Source organism: Anopheles ziemanni, chromosome 2, assembly GCF_943734765.1.
Source record: "Anopheles ziemanni chromosome 2, idAnoZiCoDA_A2_x.2, whole genome shotgun sequence".
In the NCBI taxonomy this organism is placed as follows: Eukaryota; Metazoa; Arthropoda; class Insecta; order Diptera; family Culicidae; genus Anopheles; species Anopheles ziemanni.
In genome coordinates, this window is record NC_080705.1 from 77,013,391 (window position 1) to 77,036,822 (window position 23,432).

General features: G+C 43.1%; 2 protein-coding genes across 2 annotated transcripts in view; both read left to right on the forward strand.

Moving 5' to 3' along the window:
* LOC131281224 (uncharacterized) overlaps positions 1-9,428 on the forward strand; it is a 30,441-nt gene extending 21,013 nt beyond the window's left edge. Inside the window, exons 3-5 of the mRNA XM_058310490.1 lie at positions 5,513-5,736; positions 8,032-8,174; positions 8,572-9,428. Coding sequence (XP_058166473.1) covers positions 5,513-5,736; positions 8,032-8,174; positions 8,572-9,140 — 936 coding nt within the window. The 3' untranslated portion in view covers positions 9,141-9,428. The remainder of the gene's footprint in view (positions 1-5,512; positions 5,737-8,031; positions 8,175-8,571) is intronic.
* Positions 9,429-20,146: 10,718 nt separating this feature from the next.
* Positions 20,147-21,877, forward strand: LOC131294414 (beta-galactoside alpha-2,6-sialyltransferase 2). Its single transcript, XM_058322461.1, has 5 exons — positions 20,147-20,171; positions 20,529-21,264; positions 21,336-21,508; positions 21,567-21,664; positions 21,734-21,877. Exons 1-5 carry the CDS (start codon positions 20,147-20,149, stop codon positions 21,875-21,877), a joined length of 1,176 nt encoding a protein of 391 aa, XP_058178444.1.
* The last annotated feature ends 1,555 nt before the right edge of the window (positions 21,878-23,432 follow it).

The following is a 23,432-nucleotide window of genomic DNA, read 5'->3' on the forward strand; positions in this document are numbered from 1 at the left end:
AAAATTAAAAACTACATATAAAACAAAACATTCAGATATCAGAGAACCAACATGACTACCCGTAGAATACTTTTTTGAAGCCATTTTAAAGAGCTAGCGGAATAATGAAGTGTAACATACAAAAATTAAAAACGATAAAAGATAGTCAACAAATATACTAAAAAGTAACCGTTTACGGTTTTCTTCGAAAAAATTTCGAAAACGAAGAAGTTGTTTAAAACAAATGGTCATTAATTCAAAATCAAATTAAGAATGTTTTAGTCGAAAAAAGACAAAATGTGGTCGTTTCACATATGTTAAACGAATTAATGTATTTGGAAAAACTTTTCCTGCGTTTTGTTTATCTCCACTTCGGGATGCTATTTAGAGTCGTCACGGAAATAGTTTTATTTTCTTTCCACACCACGCTACAAAGTATCGAGGATCGGACAAGTGCCGTTGATGGTGGTTCCCATCTGACCCTGGTCGATGTGGCGTTAATCATCACCAGCCACTTACTGACGCTGCTGACCTTCTTGGCCATAGTTATTATTTTCCCAGCCCCGGCCAAAGCGCGTGTCGAAAGCAAACTCGAGCCGCAAAGCTGTCCGCCTTGTTTCAGCGTATCCAATTAGCTGTAAATAGTTGCAGGAACCGGTCAGGAACAACATGTCGTAAAACGGTGGAACCGCTGGGGCCGTTTAAACCTAAACAGGTCAACAACATCCGTCGATCGGTTTGGCCGCGCAGATTAGCATATTTAATGGGTCATTTTTAGCTGCGGTCTTTTCGGCACATGAGAGTTTCTTGTAAAATGTAGTAAAAACTAAATAAGAAGGCTTTCGAACGCACCCGAAGCTGCACGCTTAGGTTAGAATCGTGCCTTTATTTTATGTGTCTTTCGAGCAGCTCATGTGATATTTAAAGCGCTCCGGTCCGAATTGTTAATTTTTCATCATTAAAACAGGCTGTACTGACACAAAGCCGTAAATGTATGTACAAAAATGAGCCATTTCAATCACATGCTGAAAAAGAAAAACAACTCACTCTCCTTGTTCCCATGCCCGGTTTTTGGCTTCGTTTGAGATCTTCTAAATCCCCTCCCCCCGGGGTTGCCAAAGTCCTTCCGCAGCGCGGCCAAAAATCTCCGCTCATTTCCGGCGATGGCCCCCTTGATCCATCACGTCAGTGGAATAATTTATTTCACCCGCAGACCGGCCTCGACGGCAAAAGACGGATAACAACCCACGTCGTCCAAGTCGTCGGCGGCCCACTTGATCCTTCGCCCGGTGTATAGGCTTTCGATGTGTTCCACTTGAAGGGACGAGCAAATAATGATGATGGCCGACCCTCGCATCCGGATACCACCGACCTTGGGTACCTCCATCTTTTGCCGGCAGTTTGTCGGGCCACCCGCTAGCCACCCCTCGCTCTTTCCTTTCGATTCTGGAGCATTTTTGTGCGGATCGTAGGATTCGGTGAGAGGTTTTTTCTTCCCTCCCCCGACACCCTTCACTCCTCCATACCGGCTCCAGGACAGGTGCGCAAGGATGACGGCGAAGGATGTCCGTCGACCACCGCGTTCGCCGCACAGCGTTTAACCGACGTTCGCCGTACCCGTCCTGTGCTTGCGGAAATATTTATCGTGCGTCAGTTGCTCGCCGCAAACGGTGAAACAGGAAAAATCTGCCGGTCGGGTGTATCATCGTGGCATCCCCCTTCCCCCACGATTCGTCAATGGGGTGTTCCAGCTCCGGGAAGGGGATGGAACAAAGATGAAAAATGGTCGCGAATGGATATCGATTCACCGCTCCGGGAAAATGGTGGCTCATCGTGTTAGTTTTTGATAAATTGAACTGGAATCTTTTCCGATGCGAGGGTAATTTTTTAAAAGACAAACGGCATTTTCCACCGTTATGTCATCCGTTTCTAGTCCGCCTTCCCGAAGCGAATTTCCTCCGGTGAAAATGAGTTCGGCTCCACTACTGGCGAACTTTTTCCGTTAAACAAAGCACATGCCCGCTGCAGACATCCTCCGACTTCAGGCACAGGTCCTTCACGATTCACTCGAGTGCACGTAATGCAGTGCAGCTGAAGTGCTGTTGAGAAAATGTCACAAGTTGTAATACTGACTTGTGCACGGCTGAACTCGAGCAAAGCGTCGAAAGAAATCACCAGAGGGAGAGGGAGAGAGAGAGAGAGAGTGAGACACAAATTTAACAAATGATAAGAAGCTGCACGAATGGTCCATAGGTGGCATCCAAAAAATCATCTATTTTACTCTCATTAAAAGCAGCGTGCCTATGTCTTACACGAAGCGATTTTGAAAGCAAAGAAGCTGCCTTGCCTTAGGGCATACATGAACGGGCGAATGAGAACCACAAGTGCGCGGTTCTGACACGATGAGTCATATTGATCAACGGGTGCTTACGGGGAGCTTGCCAATGGATATGGTCATTCTTTGCGGACAGGCATTTCAACCACTTTTACTTGCAACAACACTGTACAAGTCTCTTAAAATTAATCTTTAACACACTAGCTATAGTTTCAAAACCATGAAAATTCAGCTTATCAAATGAAATGATCCAGTGAAAACGTTCGGTACGACTGTATTAGATAAATGTGCCTGTGTTCGTGTCGCATTGGAGGTAGCTTTTCCCCCGAAGAAATGCTTCGCCCTCTCGGCCACCCAAAAATACTCTGGCAACACTGGAGCTGGGAAAAAACGGGAAAAGCTCTCATCGGAGCATGCGAGATTCTGAGTGTTTTTGAGGTTTTAGCCTCGGCACATAGGTACAGTGTTTATTTTTCTCCTTTTGCGTGCCGTTCTTCTCTACTTAACGCATCTTTATAAATATTTGGGAATATTAAACTAAGTATTGTGCAACACATCAATCACGATTTTTTCTATCAACCATATTTTTACCAATTACATCCTTTAGTTATATAATTAGATCGTCAACCGACGGTCAAAGATATTTTCCTTTAAAATACTTTTGAATTTTCTGAATTTGTTTTTGATAATTAAATGTTGTAAAAGATCCATGTTTGAACGATTTTTATGTCATTGATTTTTACGGAATAATTATTGATGTAATCAACAATCAGCACTTTAGTGAATATTCTTTAGTGCGTTCATTAATAAAAACATTAAACAATCACAAAAAAATAATTAAAATGATACAATTTTCACGTTTTCCATAACAATAGAAACAGGAAAAAACGCAAAGAAAACACAATATCTAAACTCTGCTCCAGTGAAAAGACACCAAGCATTGCTATCACTGATTGACCAGGTTCAGGAACACGGGTGCATGGTATTGATAACGTTCTCTTATCCATGCACGACCGTTTTGTATTGTTATTTTTAATCCTAACATAGACCACTACCCACACACACGAACACTACGTACAGGCTCCCTGCAAACGTGAGAGCGACAGCATGTGGATGCTAAACGATGGATTCCTCAAGCTCACGTAAACTTATCCTAGACGCTATTTCTCTCTCTCCATTTCTCACTGTTGGGTGTGTGTGTGTGTGTTCCTACTAACACACAGAACCACACACCTACACACCGAATAACTTTGACATGTCCTGGTAAGGGGGAGCCGTAACATCCAAGAAGCAGTAATTTTTCACTCAAATTTGCATCATTGCTTCGAAACGATACATTTTCTTATTTTTTCTTCCCCCTTCGCATCCTTTACGCTGGGGAGGGGGGTGGGTGCGGGTGGTAGTCGCAAAAATTTGACAGATCCTTGAATGAGCAAGGGAAACGATTTGTCAATTACATTGCCGTACTCCATCTAAAGGCCGAATGTTTGTGAGTGTAAATATAAAAAGAGTTTATCAATTCCCTAATGGAGAGCAGGACGAAAAGAGTGAAACGAGGCGAAGTAGTACCGAATTTTCCCTGCGCGAAAGCGATAGGACATCGAAACGGGCACGAACAGATGCTGCAGCACCGGCCAAGGAAAAAAAAGGAGCAACGGAGCGCGCTGTTGGGTGCTGCTCGATTCAAATTTGTTCACAACGGGCCGTGCAAGCGTGCCACTGACATGGAAACGGGAGCCCGAAACCATGTGTGAGGTTTCGAAAAAAAAGCCCTGAAAAGGCAGAACGGTTGAATGCAGCCGAAGATTCAAAGGCGCCTGCCCTGGAGCGTGGATCCGATGCACCAATCCCGTTGATAGCAACGTAAGGAAGGAAAGGTCATCCCGGCAGGTGGAAGCCGAAAATTCGCCCCACCAGCGAAACGGGCTGAACTTTGGCAACCTTAACCCACAAGCGGATCGCAAACAAACACAGCATGCGCCGCGTGTGAGAGCTGTCGTGAAAATGGATCCCCGCACGGCTCGGGACGGCTCGGATCAGGTCGGCATTACATAACACCAGCAGTTCATGATGAGCTGCCAATGGGCTGGGTGTGGGCAGGATGGTAAGAGTGGGTTGCTCGTTGCTATCACCTATTAGTGCAGGGTGTGGGGGGGACGATGGGATCCTGGGTGGATTGCAAACTAGTGCAGAATTTCTTGAAATTGCAAGGAAAAATAGTGGTATTGCGTGTATTGCATCAGTCTTGTCGTTAAAAAATTGTCTATTTTCATCCTTCCTAATGATTACAAATGAAAATTGAAAACCACATACTTGAATCTCTGGCAGTGTTTGATTTGATCGGCAATTTTTGATATTCATCGAAATTAATTGATATTTATGCGTGCTAGATGTTTTAAAAATCAATAGGCAAATTTACAACTTAAAAATAACTGAATGTGAAGAAAACCATCATTTTTGAGACTCCAATAGGTAATGTCTGAGGGTAAAAATTCAAATCCATCGAATCTTTTCCTGTTTGTCAGAGTACAAACTTTTATAGATATACTTTAGGTCATAAAAAAAAGGAATATTTAACTCATTAATGTCCTATGCTTGCTAAATTTTGTTTACAGAGGTGTAGAAGGAATGCGTTAAGCCTTAAAGGGGACTTTGACCGAGAAAGATAATGAAAAAAGTGATAGCTGAAGCGTTATTCCAGTAAAACGCAGCCACTTTTACTTTGTTAGGTGACTTTTTGGCTGCTCTGATATTCTAAAAGAGTATATAAGTCCACTTGGCATGCTCCGCTTCGTAAATTGTATTTCTAAAGAAGCTTTTAGCAGAAGATGTTAACAGTTTTATTGTGAAATTTTTCACCTCAAATCCAGAGAAATCTCACATATAAAACTCACTCAGCCAGCAGATATCAGACTGCAAGAAGCATTAAAAGTATAAGTAAGTGAAAACCATCAGAAATGTGCTGAATTCAAGATTTATACGACTTGCTGTGCTGTAAATATATATTTCCAAATATTATAATCAAATGTAGCAACCATTTTTGCATTTCATATTGTTGTAGTACTACTGATTCATACAATCGTAATACAGAAAATGGAGTAATCCATACATTTGACACTAAAAGGTGACAAAGTAATATTCTTATGCTCGTCTAACCCATGTCTTCTTCTTTTCTTCTCTCTTCCGTTTTCTCTACAGGAGGCATATCGAAGGTGGGGCTGCAGTGTTTTTATACCGTACTTCGCGTCGAGGGAGGACATCAAAAGTGTTAACAATAAAACCGGTAATCGAGACAGTGACCGAGCGACCCAGGGGAAATCGAACGCCAACCATGGGACCGCCGCGAACAAGCAGACTGAGCCGAATTTGAGCGATGCGAACAAACAGCAACTAGTAAAAAATATATCAATCACTGTAAAAAGGTATGTGCGAGGGAATGCGGTAAGCAACGGATGTATTGTTTTACAAAGTTTACGTCTAGGGTGTATTGTAGGCATGAGTTTTTTTTTATCTAAACAAACACTTCAAAAACATATTTGTTCGCGGGTTTTCCAAATCCATACGAACGATGGTCACACTCCATTAAATAATCGACGAATGGTATGGTTGATGGTTTCCTCGAATTAACATCAACATTTTCACCCTCCCCCTACCCCTTCTTCCGTTTGTCTACTAACCAGTTTTTTCCCAGTTGCAAAGATGTTTTCCTCGAGCTCACCGCAAGTAGATATTCGAGCTGGATGGTAACATTTTTTCCTTCTTCTATCCGAGGCCAATCGTTAGAAGTTCATCCGTTAGGCATGGCTTATTCAGCTCCCCTTTTACTCCAGACAACCCCAGTCCACAAAATAAAAAAAAAAACCCCTGGAGAAGCGAGGATCGATCGGACTGGGATGCGCCTCCGCCAGGCCAAAACCATGGGGCGGAACGTCGTGAATAAATAATTCCGTACCACCGTTTCATTTGGGAATTTCCACACTCCACACACTGACGTGGTTCTCCGAAAAGGGCTGCCTTGTCGGAGCCACCGTGTTGTTGTTTCTTCCTTTTTGCGCTACTTGGCGAACTCCCAACGAAGAACGCTGCCTTTGACTGGCAGCCGTCCCGAGAGCTCAAGTGGAACGATCGACGGAGAACGGGTTGTAAGACGGGGGGAAACAAAAAAGGGGGACGATGGAAGGGAAATCAGGCAAAACTACCGACTAATAAAAAAACACACAACCAACAAACCCACCCTTTGGAAGGGATGGAAAAATCTTCATCGCACTTCATCCGAAACCAGTCAATCAAAGGAAGAAACGCCGGAACTGAGAGCCTCGTGCAAAAAGGGTGTGCATGGAGGTGACAGGAGGAACAAAAAACTCAAACTCCGGAGCCGCCACCGTCTCGAAGGCATTCGCACGGGAAAACACTGATGGATCGGGCCGGGCGGACAGGCTAATTGATTAGTTAAATGGATGCACATCAGGGCAAAGACGGCCTCCTCTGCTCTGGTGAATAATAGATAGCGGCAAATTAATAATCGCTCAAAGTTGGCCCCGCCGGCTTCGGATTGCGGCGGGATCCGGCTGCGGGTAGTGAGACAAATTAGCAACACCCCGGCGGCAGATTTACGCCGTCGTCGTCGTCGACAGGCGGCTTGCGGCTCGTGTGGCTTGCGATCGATTAAGGGTTTTCCAGGCACTGGTCTCAAGGACGCGCGAGCCTGTCCACTTTGCCTCCACGGCGCCAAAGGTGGTGTGGGTGGGGCGTTATCTTTCCGTGGGGACACTTTTTTCGTCCTTTTCGATGACAGGGGTGAAACAAATTTTCCCTGCCCGCATACATTATTCACCATCAGCTGGAGTCCAGCGTGCGTATCCATTGCTCCAGCCGTACCTCCTTATGTCCATCGCTACAGAACGGACAACTTTTGCAATAAAAAAGGACGCGAGCCAAAGCCGAAACGGAAGCCAAGAAGCCCGTACCGATGCTGCTCCCACTGTTCGCTTCCGTCTGACCCGGTAAAGGCCGTTTGTTGGCGCGAGATGGCTCCCGTGAGCTGGAAGGAGTGAAACTTCCTCCGGAGAAGCGGGGGTGAAGCACGAGAGTGGCACGAGGAGCCAACGAACGGTCGCCCAGTCGGTGGTCGCGCGTGCACGTGTTTGCCGATGAAACCGTCGAACCGGGCATCCTTTGTGCCATTTGAGGGCGTGCAACGGTATGGCCGCCCCCGAAGGTCCTTTCCGCCGAGGGACGCAATAAAACTTTGCTCGAGCCGTTATTGTTTGGGCGCTATGGCCACTAACGTTGGAAGGCGCTCTGGTGGTTCTGGAGAAGTTAGGAAGTTCCCGGAACAAGAAAATCGAACCCATGGCTCTTATATCGATTGAGAGAGTGATCCATTTGCTTGAAACAATTACTGCTAGAATATGAATATCGTGTCCAGTAACGAGAATCGCCAACATTCTGTTCAGACCGTAGGAAATGTGAGAAAATTTATCGGAAACAAAGATAAAGACGATCAGAAACAGCGTTGAAACATTCTTTGAAATTGTACACACATAAAACAGAAAGAGAATTTCAATTAACTCATCCCGGCTCAGATAATAAAAGGGAATTGAAAGTGCAGTCACTTGAAGCACATATTTAATGTTCCTTTAACCATCGTTACTTAAATTAAAAATTAATATTCCTCATCATTGATTCATACCGTGTGTCTTACCCTTTCGTTACAGTTCACGCCGAAAACGAGTACGAGTACGACCGTGTCTAAACGTATGTCAAACCGTAGAGCAAAAGTGTCCGTACATGCTGCCGGGCGACCGGGCACCAGCCTATCCGACGCAGTACGCCGGCGAGCCGACGTTTCTCTGTCGAGGTAAGGTTTTCGACAAGCGTTTCATCCGTGCTGGTTGTTTTGATTTACGTTCAAACGCGTGGTTTTTCAGCCAATTTTATTCGTACGCCTCTTGGTGACCGGACCTTGGTTACTTGTGTTCTCTTGCCAAGAAAATGTGATCTAGCATTTTGTTTCGTAAATAACTTTTACGATAGGAGAATGTCTTTTAATTTCAACAATCGGAAATTTGAATACATTGTTGCAAACAGAACATATAGAGAACTGTTTGCGTCTGGTGCGTTTATAGACATTTTAAACCCCATCAGTGACATTTGCGTTCAGTTAAGAAGTGTATAGTAATGTAAATGGAAACCAACTCGTGACTTTAAATTGATGGTCTGTCGGTTAACTAATCTAATCTTGTTTTCGGTTCCAGATCTTAACATCGAAGAAACGGGAGAGCAGCTACGTAAGTCGAATAATGGTCCGACCGCGTGTTGCTACGACTACTGCAGCTCGAGTCCAGCCGATGGGCTGTGTGCACGGTGCGATCCGCTACACAACGACACGGTGCAGGAGGATGGCGAGCTGGCGTTCAGCAGCGATCTACCATCGATATCGCCCAGCTGTCCGAGCATAGCGTCCGCTCCCAGCAGCTCCTCGCAGTCCGAGCAGTGCCGTTTGGCGCAGATCGCCATCTCGTCCCCGGACACGACTACCAGCACCGACACCACCGCCACCACGACCACCAGCACACCCAGCAGCAGCAATAGGGGAGCAACGGCATCCAGCACGGCCATGACACTTCCATCATCCACCTCGCCATCGTCATCGCCATCGAGGGCACTGTCGTCGCTGTTGAGGGCTCTGTGCGCCCTCGGGTCAGTGTACCGGACGCACACCGGTGGTGTGCACTCGTGGGCTGCCCTTTTGGTGATGCTGACCGCGGGGCCCGAGTTCGCCAGCTGGACGAAACAGCTGGTGCATCTGCTGGTCGTGTTATAGCTCACGGTGCGGGGGCTTCGGGTGATTGCACGCTCGGTGTAGCCTTCCCGGATGCTCCCCAGCGGGCCCCGCTAGCCCGGCCTTGGCAGCTATGCTGCAGCACCGTGCTGATAGGTGTAGAGCGGGCCCGCTCAGGACGATACGAAAGTGACGTAGTAACAAGAGAGAAGAAGAAAACAAAACGGCACAACATCCCGCCAACAAACGCTGTTCAACCGGTAAGGCGTCTCCAAATGTTATAAGTAGGAAATATCAACCACATTGTTCAACATTCACCAGACAGTCAGAAAATGAAACCCCAAAAATAAATTGCAGTAAACGCCAAAACAAAACAAAACGATGCCAAACCGACCAGAATAAAAAAAACAAACGGTGTACGGTTAAGACGTTTCCAAAAATACAAAAAACATAAACGTTCGTGTTCTGACGGAAGAAAAATGCAAAGTGAGAAAAAAGACAGCAGTATAACTAGAGTGCAGAACAAACTTAACACACACAGAAACTCGCTCGCAAAGAGTTAAAAACAGATAAACAAAACACATCCAAACTCATAAACGACGTGTAGCGCAATAAACAAAGAAAGAAAGAAACAAACAAACAATTTAACAAATTATCGAATTAGAAAACGGAACGACTCCGGGTAGCAGAAGCAAAAGGATTCAAGGGAAGAAAACAGAATCCAAAAGCAACTCGGATCATTCCAACGGGATTCTTCAGCGGAAACGGGTGGTGAGGTGAATGATAGGAAAAGGATAAAGAAAAACGTATATATACATATATATATAGGTGATCGAAAAAGAGTTAAACTGAATAGAATTTTGGAACGCATTAAAAAGAGGTAACGAAAAAGCTTAATAAATAAGCAGTTCACCGAAACCGAAGGCAGTAAGGTAACAGGTATTGAGGACGTGAACATAGGAGAAAACAAATATTATGCTGGATTCAACTAAAAGTGCACTAAATTTTCAAACACGGGCGCCAAGATATCGAAGTGCACGCGGTCTAACTTGCTCCCAGCAGGCCCGCAAGGGGAAATTTGTGTTGGAGCAACATAAACGTATACAATAAAGTTCCAAAAATGGAAACGAAATAACCAGCACGAGCGAAGACGGTAAAGCTGAAATGAAAACAACTGTATGTAACAAGAGGGGAAACCACAAACACGACAACTGATGGACAATTTAGGTGAAATATTGAAATTACATTATTGCTAAGATTAAGAAGAGGAAATAAGAATGTTAAACATAGGTATAGTGGAGAAAACCCAAAAAAACACGCAACTTACTGGAATCCAATGTTGGTTGGCGACATGGTATGGTTACAATTTATCGACATTACACCAAAACTATGAAAGAAGTAGTGCGCACGGGTGAAACTATTGTGTTAAAACTGCTCCTATTCGGTGTGTCGTAGGCTTTGCCTTTTAGGAAGAGGCACACTGGAAAACTTGGACAGGGGCGTTGGGTGCATGTTGGTTGTTAGCCTGAAACCATCAGTGAGCTCTGCTGTTGGCCGAAGGAACAAAGTGGGAATGTCCGTGTACAGAGCAGGAGAAAACAGTGTTAGTTTTGTTTGTTGTGATGTGGGAAATTGTTGTTTTCGCGGTGAACCGTTTTTGTTATTTGTGTTGATAAGTTTTTGTGCATTGGCTCCCACCGAATCAGCGAGCCAGCAGAAAGAGGCTGATGGAGTTTATAGTGATAAACAAGCAAACGGGAATGAAACAAAAGAAAAACCGCAAACCGAACAAAGAATTCCTGTAGACTACAAATTTCATGCTACAACTACCAAGTCGAATGATCGCAGGAATATGAGATGTATTCTAGTAGATTTTACTCAACCTTCCACTAGCGAACTTCTCTCAATGCGTCTAATGAGAAGACTGGATGGAACTCGGTAATGGACAAACCATCCTCGTACACGTACATACACACACACAAACTCAAATATACACACTGTCACCTTCGCTCACCTTCAACCACATAGTCAAAGAGTACACAGTACACCATCATACAATATATTAACTCTTTAACCTACTAGCAATGCATCGTTGAAAGTGTAACCAAGTCCCACAAGAAGGGTAGCACGCGGGAGGAACATGAATCAGCCGAGTGACACAACAGGGTGTGCTTCCCACAGGCGAAAAATCAGATTTAAAGAAATAACACTAGCTGTAATTAGGAACTCCTAACAACACACCAACGTACCACGTTTGCATAGAACGACGATGGACCTCTAGGAAAGCAAATCAAGCGATGAACAAAAGATAGGTAAACCAAACCACGTACCATAAAACTCAATCGGCAGAAGTTTGTCAGGGTGTATAGCACGCTTTGGAAAAGGAAAAGTGCGAAACAAAAGAAAGTCTTGGCAAAAGAGAAAGAGAGAAAAGTGAGCAGAAAGTGTGGAAGAGGGAGAGAGAGAAAAACAAAAGGAGAGAAGAAAAACAAGGACAAGAGAAGCCACATGGGTTACTTTGACGAGAGCTGATGTCGTTTGTGTGAAGTATGAGGCCAAACACGTGTGAAAACTCTTTATAGATAAACTTAAGTCACTACTATTGTAATTAGTCCGTCAATTTTTACAACAATTGTTGTTAGTTAATGAGTATAAAAGCACACGGATAGCGGCAGTAAAAAGAAAAAAAAACGAAGCCTCTAGAAGGTAGAAAGAATGCTGACACAAAAACAAAATGAAAAAAAATAAACATTACGACGGACCAGTGTGTGGCAGACACCGATATTTGCAGGCGGAATCTCGAGCATTAGAGCAAACCAATGTCTACCGAGGCTACGCTCGTTAGTGTTCATGTGCAGTGACGACCACAACATGGAATAGAGAAGCAATCGATATGCTGTCGTAACAACGTAAAACAAAACAGGAAGCAGTTTAATCCACCAGCCATAGAATTTAAAAGAAGATAAGAAAATTCTACAGAACGGCATTACAAGTGATTAGAAAACATTAATACTACAAACCGTAATTATTATGAAAGAAATGCACTTGTAGGAATTAGGGAACAGGAAATGGAATATATGCAGAAGAACTTTCTCCTGAATCACACTGACGACAGAACAGCTCGTGAAAATTAAGTATACACAAAATCAGTTGTTTAGCATCTCATGCTAGTCTAGTTGGCATGAGAGAAGGAAAGGGCAGAAGAAAAACAAAGGGAGACTGTAGGAGGAAAAGAACAAGAAATATGAAAGTATTATTGTTAGTTCATCCATTGCATGCGCGATTTGTTAAACAAATTAGCGCAGCAAGAACAAATGAAATAGTAATTAGGCAAACCATCGTAACTCTGCTAGCAGAGGAAAACACCAGCAAATGCAAGGAATAGACAAAAATGTCAAGCTCATTATTTTTTCCCCTTTTCCATAGTCCTCTTTGACTCTCTCTCACTCTCACTTTTCTCTCTCTCTCTCTCTCTCTCTCCCGTTGTTTTTCTCTATCGATCTTTCTGACCCATCTGACCGACAGCGCTCGTTCGGATTATTTTGCGCCAAACTCCATCTGGAATGCAGTGAAGTAGTACCACGTGAGACAAACAAAACTGTAAGCAACATACACAGCAAACTTCTTGGCGATATTTGACCTTACAAACAAACAAAACAAAAAATATTAACAAAACTGTTAACGTTCGAAGCTATCCCGTTCGCGATTGTCTAACAGAAAATAGGGCAACCATGCGGATGGACCGGCCTGTCAAACGAATAAAGTAAACAAAATGTGTAAGCAGACAACCAAATCCCTGAAAATTATAATCAATAGTTGTTACTATAAATGTGAGATGTAGCGAAAAAAAGAAAAGAACAAAAAAGAAACTGCAAACTCATAAAACAGTGAAATTAGACGCGAATGTTTGAGCGTATTCGATACGCTGTTTGATATCCTCTCGGGGTGGAGATGCCCCTAGAAATAAAAGTAAAATAACAACTAGCAGAAGAAAATAAAAACGACGACGACACAGTCCAAGACTATAAGGCAAGGTGCAGTGAGGGAGATGTTCCGAAATTAGTGTATGGGAAACGGGGGAGGGAAACTATCACAACTTAAACTGACGAAAACTTGTAACAAACGTTTAACATGCCAGAAAACAATAAAAATTAATACTAAAAGATTTAGTGAAGCGGTGAGGCATAAGAAGAGCAGAGAAAAATTACTTCGTTCGTAAGCAACAAAAGTGAATTAAACTACGAATTAATTACAAGCGTCTTCAGGAATGAATAAATCGTTGAATTTAAACAAGTTGATCGTAAATCGGCAGAAAAATGTGAAAAAAACCGTGCATACAATAGGAGGAGAGAAAAAAGAAACACAGCATGACACTCAACTCAGCAACCACACAAACACAAACCACTGTTTGTGACCACCGCAAAGCAAACAAAACTTTCGTATTGAAAACCAATAAATACTCCGGGGAATAAAATCTTAAAAAACTAACTTAATGAGTAAGTTCTTGGAGCATCCGATGGCGATGCCCTCGACGACATCGTTAGGTAGCATAGCAGCATTAGTAAGTGCATCGGTTTTGCGAAAGTGCACGACGAGTGCGCAACGTGCGACCTTAGCAGAAAATCCCACCCAAAATCGTTAGAACTTGACACCGAAACACACTTGAACATGTACACAGCCAAGCAGGACGCTCTCATTCTCTCAGAGATGATGAAAAAATCGCACAAAACGACGTCTTTTCTGGTGCCGCAGACCACGCGACAGGAAGCCTAGAATCAATCTTTTCTTTTCCACCGTAGAATCCTCTTGCCACACCGAGAACGCGTTTTGCCTATTTGCTATACTAAAAACCAAACCGAAGGATCATTAGTTGCAATGCTCCCCTTCGATACATCTGCATTTTTTGCCGCGTTTGTTAAGGCAGCAAGGTATGTTTGACGTAGACTGCTTAGAGTTACAGGAAATAGATGAAGATATAAGCGAAGCTACCGTGCCCCAAAGAAAACCCAGTTTGAATCCAGTGTTATAGCGTTCGTGAAGGAGCACAGAGTTATTGAATCTTGACGTTGACATCGATCGCAGGTTTTCGATTGGCAATAGAAGGATGATGGCGCGAAGTAAAAAGTTCAACACAATAAAAACGAAAAACAGTTTCTTTATTAAGCTAGAGTGTACAGATTTGAAATTAGTCAAAAGGAGTAACAATAAAGTGGTGTGCCAGAATGATCAAGTATAACCGAATGGGGGCAAATCGACGTGGAAAGCCATTTGAAGAAAACGAGGAAAATAGTAAAGAAAAACAACAACAAATACACATACTCACCACACAGCCACACCGATTTTCCAGCTAATGATTTGCCGTCGCGTCAATATTTTCTTCCTATAAAATCGGTTTACTTTTACATACCAGTTAAAATTGTTTTCTTGAAACGTAGAGCAGCGCAAGCGTACACAACCTTATTCAACATTTTATTTTCATAAGTTCATTATTTTTCACAATCATCATAAGTTACAGTTTCTTGCAATCTCTTGCGTCTTCTCACAATAGTGAGCCACAAAAGCATTCACAAATAACCGAAACGAAACATCAAATAGCGTATAATCAAGTGAACGATTGAGGCAATGGAGAGAAACACTGAGCGATGAAAAATAGTAGATAATTTAAAAACAATCTTCAATGCGCGAACATTTTGACGAAAACCTGAAGCATCTAGGTGTGTTTTATAGAACAGACGAAAGTGACACGAACATTACTCTAGGTAAACGTAAGGAAAACTTCCGAAAGAAATAACACTGCACATTGCAGCCCCTTGGATGAAGGCGACCAGAGCGTGTTAGGCATGGGGCAAGAATTTGTTAGAGACAGAAAAAAATAAATAATAACATTCACAAACACAAAAATACACACAGTCACAAAAAAATTGCAAGAAATCGTATAGTAGTAACGAAGTTACTAAAAAATGTCAAAAAAAATGAACAAAACAACAGACTACAAACATAGAACCTGTAACATCCAAGTAAAACATTGTTAAGGAAAGTTATCTAATTCTACATAAAAATGAGCATACGTGGTAGTAGGAATGAAAAGTGAAGTCGTCAAATAAAGAACAAACAACAAAATTCTGCTATGAAATCAACCGTGAGTCGTTAATCGCGTACGGTAGTGTTTCGGGGGTCGAGGGGGGTTTGAATAGGTTAACCTAAACAAAATCGAAAGCAAACCAGTCAAACCTGTAGGGCATTATTAACGCGAAACATTTGGTAACATATAAGGGACAACGATTACAGAAAGAAAATGAATTTCTTCCACTCACACAACATGCAAACATACAGCACAGCAAAGAAAATCAACCTTTGAAATAGGATGTCGAATTGTAACTGTTAGACGATGTACGAAATTTCGTTCGTTCTTTCGAGGAATCCCGTCGACGATGTTTACCATGTGGGGTATCATTGGATACGACGCGCCCCTGTTTTATAACCCCCTCGGATCTATTCTCGTTGTGTTGCCAGGCAGAAACGGGTATCTTACCAATTCCACTCTTGTCAACTAACCAAGATTTTTATGTACGAAACGTGTATGAAATCCCTAAAACTACCGAAAAAGTTCCCAGCTTCATTTATACGAGCCATTTTAACCATTTTTAAGTTTTCCACACTCGTTGGATGTTGTTTGCGCAACACAAATTTATAAAACAAACACACTAGTGAGCAATCAAAACATAGCCCATGCAGCCTATGACTTTCATGGAAGAGTATAAGAATTGAGTACGAACACACCGTAGCGCTAAACGAGTTCAACGCGTAGCACGTACGATACATAGATATAACGAAAAATGGCGCACAAATTTTAAATGGACCGGACCGGATACAAGCACAACAAATAGTAAATGGGGAAAGGCTTGAAGGTAAACTCGGTTTAAGTTCAATACTTCACATCAATACACCCTTTGTATATAATTTATTGCATACCTCTATTTTCGAGCAATGCCACGCATAGTCAAACGGGCAAGGGTTAAAAATAAATACAACCTCTAGTTAAAGAGTGGAAATGGCACCAACGCAAAAAGAATATCTTTATCGCTGTGTCGGTAACGCGAAAGGAAAGAAAAACATTGATTCAACAAAAACTAAGACAAAAAGAACAAAGCACACAATTGCAACCCAGGTAGCATTGAGAGTATGGAGCAGCGTAACGGTTTAGCGGTTAATCTGCGAATAAATACGTTTAACAAAAAAAGAAAAAAGGTTAAAGAAGCGAGTAGTAGATGACAAAAGAAAATTTAACAAAAGTGAAACGGTTAACCGACGAAACACGGAACGAAGCGGAAAACTATGAGACATTAAGTAATACAAGGCGAAGGGATAAGTGAAGTAGGTAAACGAAAGCAGCAAAACATGAGAAACTTGACAGCCATATAATTTGTTTATAATTTCTAGCGAAAACAAAAAAAACACAAAAACAAAACAAACAAAAAAGAAAAGAAAGGAATAAAGTATTAATATCCGAAAATTAACAGTGTATGTTTGATTTTATGCTTCATCTATCGCATCACAACACCGAAACCTGACCTGGAATGTGCCATTTACGATATGTGTTTCTGTATCCTAAAACCTCTTTGCGCGTTGTTAATTTTGCATGTATGCTATTACGTGTGTAGGTGTGTCTGTATCAATTCGCACGGTGTCCATTTTTGATAACTGCCCTGAGCTGTTGTACAATTTTCTGGTTTTCTTTTCGAACGAGCACTTCACTTCCCATTTCTTTCTGGTGTCGCTATTCTACTATTCAAATGTTCGACTGTTATATTTACGTCTTATACCACGTCGTACATTTTCTCTCTATTTCTATCTCTCTCTATTTGCATTCCGTGTCATATTTTATTTCAATATTATTTTCATCATGTTTGGCAAGCTGATCAAAATACCCATACCATAAACATACCTCACCTACACCTATTATAAGTGATTAACATAAAAGATAGCAACAATGAAGATGCAACTCATGAAAGACATGAAGGTGTCCAATATTGTCGCTCTTGTTGGAAAAAAGAAAACTGCCAATTACTTGTTACAAAACTATAGTCGTCGATGTAACAACTTTGTAGTCGAACCAATGTCTGGAATAAGACGATTGTCGCTAAACATCCAAGCACGAACCAACCAAATAGTTGTTTTTCCAATACCGATATCGTTCCAGGCAGCTGGACTGCCATTTGGGGAAGAACTTGGAGGACACATTGTTAAGTACAACGTCATGTAGAATCTTGCGATTGAGCAAATAATTAATCCAATATGGAATTCAAAGGAATGTGTAATCGAAAGAAAGAAAATAAACACTCAAAAATCATTGATTATTGTAAACCCTGATGGCAGGATGCAGAACATGAGAAGAATCCTTATAGTGATGCTGAAAAAACACCTCGAATTTTAGTTAGAATTTCGTTTTCTGTGCGTTGACTGCAGTCGCTCATACTCTGTAAGCTCGCCATATTCAACATGTGTTTCGGGGATACCATGTTTTGTACCGCAAAACATCAAAATATGTAAACTGTAGATATTCTCATGGTCCCTGGAGAACCTTACACGCTGAACAAGAAACACAACCGACCCAAAAGCTTAAAAACCCGTTGAAACCAAAACGTTGAAAAGTAAACAAGAGAACTATATTAGGCCTTAAACTGCAATACACTATAGTTTAAAAGTAGTTGTGATAAAGAATGTAAAAGAAAATCCAGCAGAGAAGAAAGTAAAAGTAAGAATACGAAACCCTCAGCAGGCGTGGAAAATTCCGGAGAGGAAAATTACTTGAAGGTAGAGCCGCAAAATCAACAACACGGTTTTGTGGCCCACAAACCTATCAATTTCCTTTGACGTAGAATGTCCGTAGATAGAACTGTCCCTCCAAGCTGCAACACGTTCGAGTTGCTGAGTGTTTGGCACCGCTGGCGTTTGTGCGAATGAAGTTAAACAGAGGTTTAACAAATTGAAATCACCTACGCTGACTGTCACGTTCGGGAGAAAGTTTAATCAAAAAGTACAGAAAAATGAAATCCTTATTTCGTAAGCAAACCCAGAACCAGGTGACTCACGCTAACAATAAAGGACGAACAACACGAACGTCTAAACCCCATTTGACAGTCACAATGAGCGTTGGAATATGTAATGTTTAGCGGAATAGATGGTATGTTAAATTGTATTTAATAGTTAACATGGATAGTTGCCTATAGTGAAATGGAAATACAAGAGACAAGTAATGAAACAACAAAACCAACACGGTGTTTATTAGCGTATTTGCCGGTAGGAGGACTGTTTCAGCGTTTGCTTTTTGGTAATGTCATATGTTATCCGTTACGAACAGTTTTCTTTTAAATGTTAGTGTATATGTTATAGATTGTCCCTTGTAAGCGTAAGATAAACATTGAACAACAAATACTATTCATAGGAAACGTATGATTAGCGTAACGTACTCTAAAGCTAACGATCATGATTATGGGGGCTAATAATAAAAAAACAATAACGAATGAGCATGTTGGAGGCAACGAACAAGAGCAACAGGACGTAAGCCCTGAACCGCGTTGAGGTTAAGGAAGACAGGCGGTTAGGTCCCGTGGTTGCTAAAAACGCTTTTCGTCAAATCTTGTTTTATTGAAAGTAAAACAAAATTATTTAAGAACTTAAACAATGAAATGTTACAGAAATTGAATGCATTTTGGTCACTCATTACGCTAGTGTATCAAAGTACTGTTGGATTTTGTAACGCATGGCTATATGGAATGAAGAAACGAGAATACCAAAGGGAAGGAAATGTCAACAAAAATGGTCACAAAAGCCACGCTTATATTTTCCAAAATGAAAATTGCCAAAAAAGTTATGAGAAAAAACAACACTTACACACACACATACACATACATCCGGTACGAGCACAGTATTTCCACAGCATTACTATTAACGACGCTACGGTAAACTATTTGAACGACAACATTACTACTCTATTTCTATTTCACAAAATCATGATCAGCAAAAAGGGGATGCGCAAAGCGAGCGCACTAGCGGGTTAGTAAGTAAGAAAAGTTGTCCTAATAACAGAAAATAAAGTGCAGTACGAATGCGACATGATTCAAGGAAAACCCACACAGTTACTTAAAAAAACACTACATACAAAACCACACTGGCACAACTACAGACAGCGGCGAGTAAAAGAGAGACCACTGAACAGCCGGGACAGGCAGGATACTTGTACAATTGTGACATAGTAAATCGTAACGAGTAGGTATAATCTAATTCACGATCTCTGTACGAAAAAAAAGCTAACTAGAATTCGAAGAATTAACTATGTAGAAAGAAGTAGAATAAAGATATATTAATTACGACATGAAAATAAATATAAATAATTGGCTGGGTGTTTGGTTGATTGTAAATCTTTTACGTGGTTTTCAGCTACTACAGAAATCGTCGTTTGGTCGAAATGGTTAAGTACAAAAGTCCGTTAATTGATTTTTCAATTAATATTGAGGATATTTGAAATTGAAGCATACAAGATTTAAATTTCTTTAATTCATAAAACTAGCTTAAATCGCATATTTAATAACATGTCCTATTCTTGATGAAATACGCCGTGCTCCCGCTTGAAATATCAATCCGATTTTCGTTCGTAATTTGGAAGAAAACTTATCCGAACAGACATACGGGTTTCTAAATCGTCATTGTTTATCTGAGCGAAATGATTCAATGTGGAAAGTGGTCACGCTTCGGGACGATCGAGCCAGGAACACCCGAAACCGTTTTGAGGTAGGTAGTGTTGTGTTGCTCTTGAAAATTATTTTTCCCATTTCCATGCCAGGCGTGGCGCCTGCGTGGTGACCAATGGCTGAGGGCGTATATGAGCGTAGGGCGACACTCGGCTCCGTCGCCGCACACAGTGTAGACACTTGGAAGTCCGACAGGCACAATAGTGGAGATTTTCTGTTGTGATTTTATCTATTCTTTTTGTAGGTGATTTGTGTGACCCACGAAGTAAAACAAAGCGGTTGGCGATGTAACAAACGATGGGTGAAGAAGAAACATTTATCGGTACTAAAGCACACTAGTAAATCATCCCCTTGGTCCATCGTGTGGTACGAGATGTAAACAAATAGCTAAACTTAATACATTTAATGATTCCGATTGCAACGAAGGTGTGTAAATGAGGGAAGAACAGTGGAAAATTAGCTTCATCGCGTAGAAAACACGCCTCCTGCTGCCTGGTGGTGCCTGATTGCATACATTCAGGAGTTTCGGTTGAAGTCATGCTGCCATCTATCCGCCAACGCGCTGCAGTTGCATTGTACGCACTGTTGGTTGCAATATTTGCTGGTGAGCCGAAACAACTTGTTGATATCAAAAGGGTGATGTGATTTGGTGGATTTGCTTTGTCCTCTCCCCTTGCAGAACCGCACCATGCGCTGGAGAAGCGTAGTGTGTTCTACGTGAAACACAATTCCACCGAGAAGACGCAAAAATCGATCACCTCCAGCGACGAAAAGCCCACCCTCTGGCTGAAGGAGCACGATGCGCCCCGAATACGGCCCCACTTCAGTCTCGCGAAGACGACGCACTTCCTCTTCGACCTCAACCGCTACCGGTGCGACCAACCGGTGGGCGATGAGTGCGCCAACCGGACGGCACTGTTTCGCGCCAAAATAATCGGTGAGCTGCGGAAGCGTCTGGCCGAACCGTTCGCGGATGGGAACCACTACCGGGTGCGGTACAGCCGCCCGGTGGACAGTTGGAACCGTAGTCCGCTGTGCCGCGTGAGGCAGGCGAACGTGCGCGTCCTGTCGTGGAAGGAGCCACCGTTCGTGTGGAACGAAATCGGAAGCCATCTGCCGGCGACGCCCCTGTTCGGGAACGTCACCAACGGGAGTTGTGTCATCGTGGCGAGCGCCGGTTCGTTGAAGCGCTCCGGGTTGGGCACGTTCATCGATGGGCACGACATCGTGATGCGGTTCAACCACGCACCGACCGAGGGCTACGAGGCGGACGTTGGCTCGAAGACGACGGTCCGGGTGGTGAACTCGCAGGTCGTCACGAAGCCCGACTTCAAGCTGCTGACGGCGACGCTGTTCCAGAACGTTTCGATTGCCGCCTGGGATCCGGGCAAGTTCGACCAAAGCCTATCGGAGTGGTAAGTCCGAGGTGGTGGAATAGCAGTGTGACATAAGTTTGGAGTAAAATGCCACCTTTCTTCCGTTCCAGGTTGACTAACCCCGACTTTAATCTGTTTGAGAACTTTAAAAAGTTCCGCACCGAACACCCGCAGTCCAATTTTCACATTATCGACCCACGAAGTATCTGGCGAGCGTGGACGGCCCTGCAGGATCTCACCAAAAGCAGCATCAGAAAGAATCCTCCAACATCTGGATTTATCGGTAAGTGAGAACGATGTTGTCCATATGCAGAGATACATCCTTGTTTGACATCCACTAGGTTTAGGATTGCTGATGCCCGTCTGCCGGTACATCGACATCGTGGAGTACATACCGAGCACTCGTATGAACGGCCTCTGCCATTACTACGACGAAGAGGTAAGTCGTCCAGTATTTCTCCAACCCTCCCGAGAGTCATCCGACGTGCCTCTGTTTCACAATTCCCAGCTCAACCTCGGCTGCACCTTTGGCGCGTGGCATCCGCTGGCCGCCGAGAAGCTGCTCGTCTTCGAGCTGAACTCCGCCAGCGACTACACCGTCTTCCAGCAGGGCACCGCACGCATCCTAGTCGATCGGTCAGAGCAGTGCTAGGGGGGGAGGGGGCACCCCCTACGCTGCACGACTCACTTCCGGCACCTGTCGCGATGAATAAGGACCAGCTGGAATGCCGTCCGCCGAAAGTGTCGACCGGCAAAACAATTAAACAACGGAACGAATTAATTAAACCGCGTCAAGCCGACAGCTGAGGTCAGGCGACGGTGGACGCGGCTCGACGACCCTCACCCACCCGATTAGACATTCCACCCGAGTCGACCGGCCGTCTTCCGATAGTAATGGCGTTCGTCGCGTCTCCAACTCCGACACCTCGCTCGGTGGCGAGGGTGTGGTTCCCTGGGCGAAGGATGTGTGCGCATCAAGATTAGAAATAAAGAACTCGAACAAATATATATAAAAATGGAACCGATCGGAGTCTCCTGCCGCGCATAGGAATGGCGTTGGCTTCATTTTCTATTCTGACATTTGCAGCCGGGTGTGCAACGAGGGCAGCAATTAAATGACACCGATGAGTTGCAGTTGTTCCGCCTGGCACGCGTTCGATCGGGACGGGGTGAATGTCAAAAGGAATCCCGATCCGATCCGGAGCACCGGAATGCGTTTAGATCAGATGCCACGCCGAGCGCGGGACAGTCAGCCATAATTTATTACACTTCCGGCAGTCATGCTGATGGTTGGAAAAGGTGACAATGACCCTAGGTTATCGCACAGAAAACACAACCCGTGATAGGGTGACTCTGGAGTGTCACGGTAAGGATTTCCACGGCCGAAGATTTACAGCGATGTACTAACTGAAATTGCATGAACCGGAAGCGTGAATATTATATCTTAAACGTAACCATCGTCGTGGTCCAAAATTGCCGTAAATCCGATTTTATCACTCCGATCCGATCGCGAGCACGGGAGCCGATTGTAAGACGTGCCTTAAGCCGGGCGGTTTTATTCCTCGTATGCCCGTTAGCTCAGCCCATTTTTACGAGACCGTCCACATATGCAACGAGCGCACCGAAAACGTGGTCAAAGGATGCACCCGGTGACTTTTACGACACCGAGCTCGGTCAGGTTTTACGAGTACTTTGTCTAGGCCACCGGTGCCGTGCGCGGTTCTGCCCTGCCGACACTAATTAGTAAAACCGTGCTTGTTTCAAACAGTCAGGCAGCTGGTTTGTGAAATTATTTTCTTTCAGCTCAAATGTCAAATGATTGCAATCGCTTTAAGTATCGGTGTTCGATGCTATTAATTGTTTTTTCTCGCTCGACTAATGCAAATTTTCTTGTTGATTATTCTCATTCGTTAGTTGAACCTATGGCGATATATCTGAATATAAATATCCCTGTTACAATCGGAAATGTTTCAAAGGTTACGTTTCTGCTAACAATACAAGTACTACCAACTAATAAGAGGAGAATTAATCATTTTATGCTAAATTTGATTTTTATATCCATCTGACATCTCTTCTCACTTGAGATGAGAACGTGCACGATTGATTCATTTCGATCCAGAACATCCACTCATTTTCCTTCGATCGGAAATCCCAAGACTAAGTGCTCCTATTGAACTCATCCATCGCGGTTGATTCAATAAGTTATC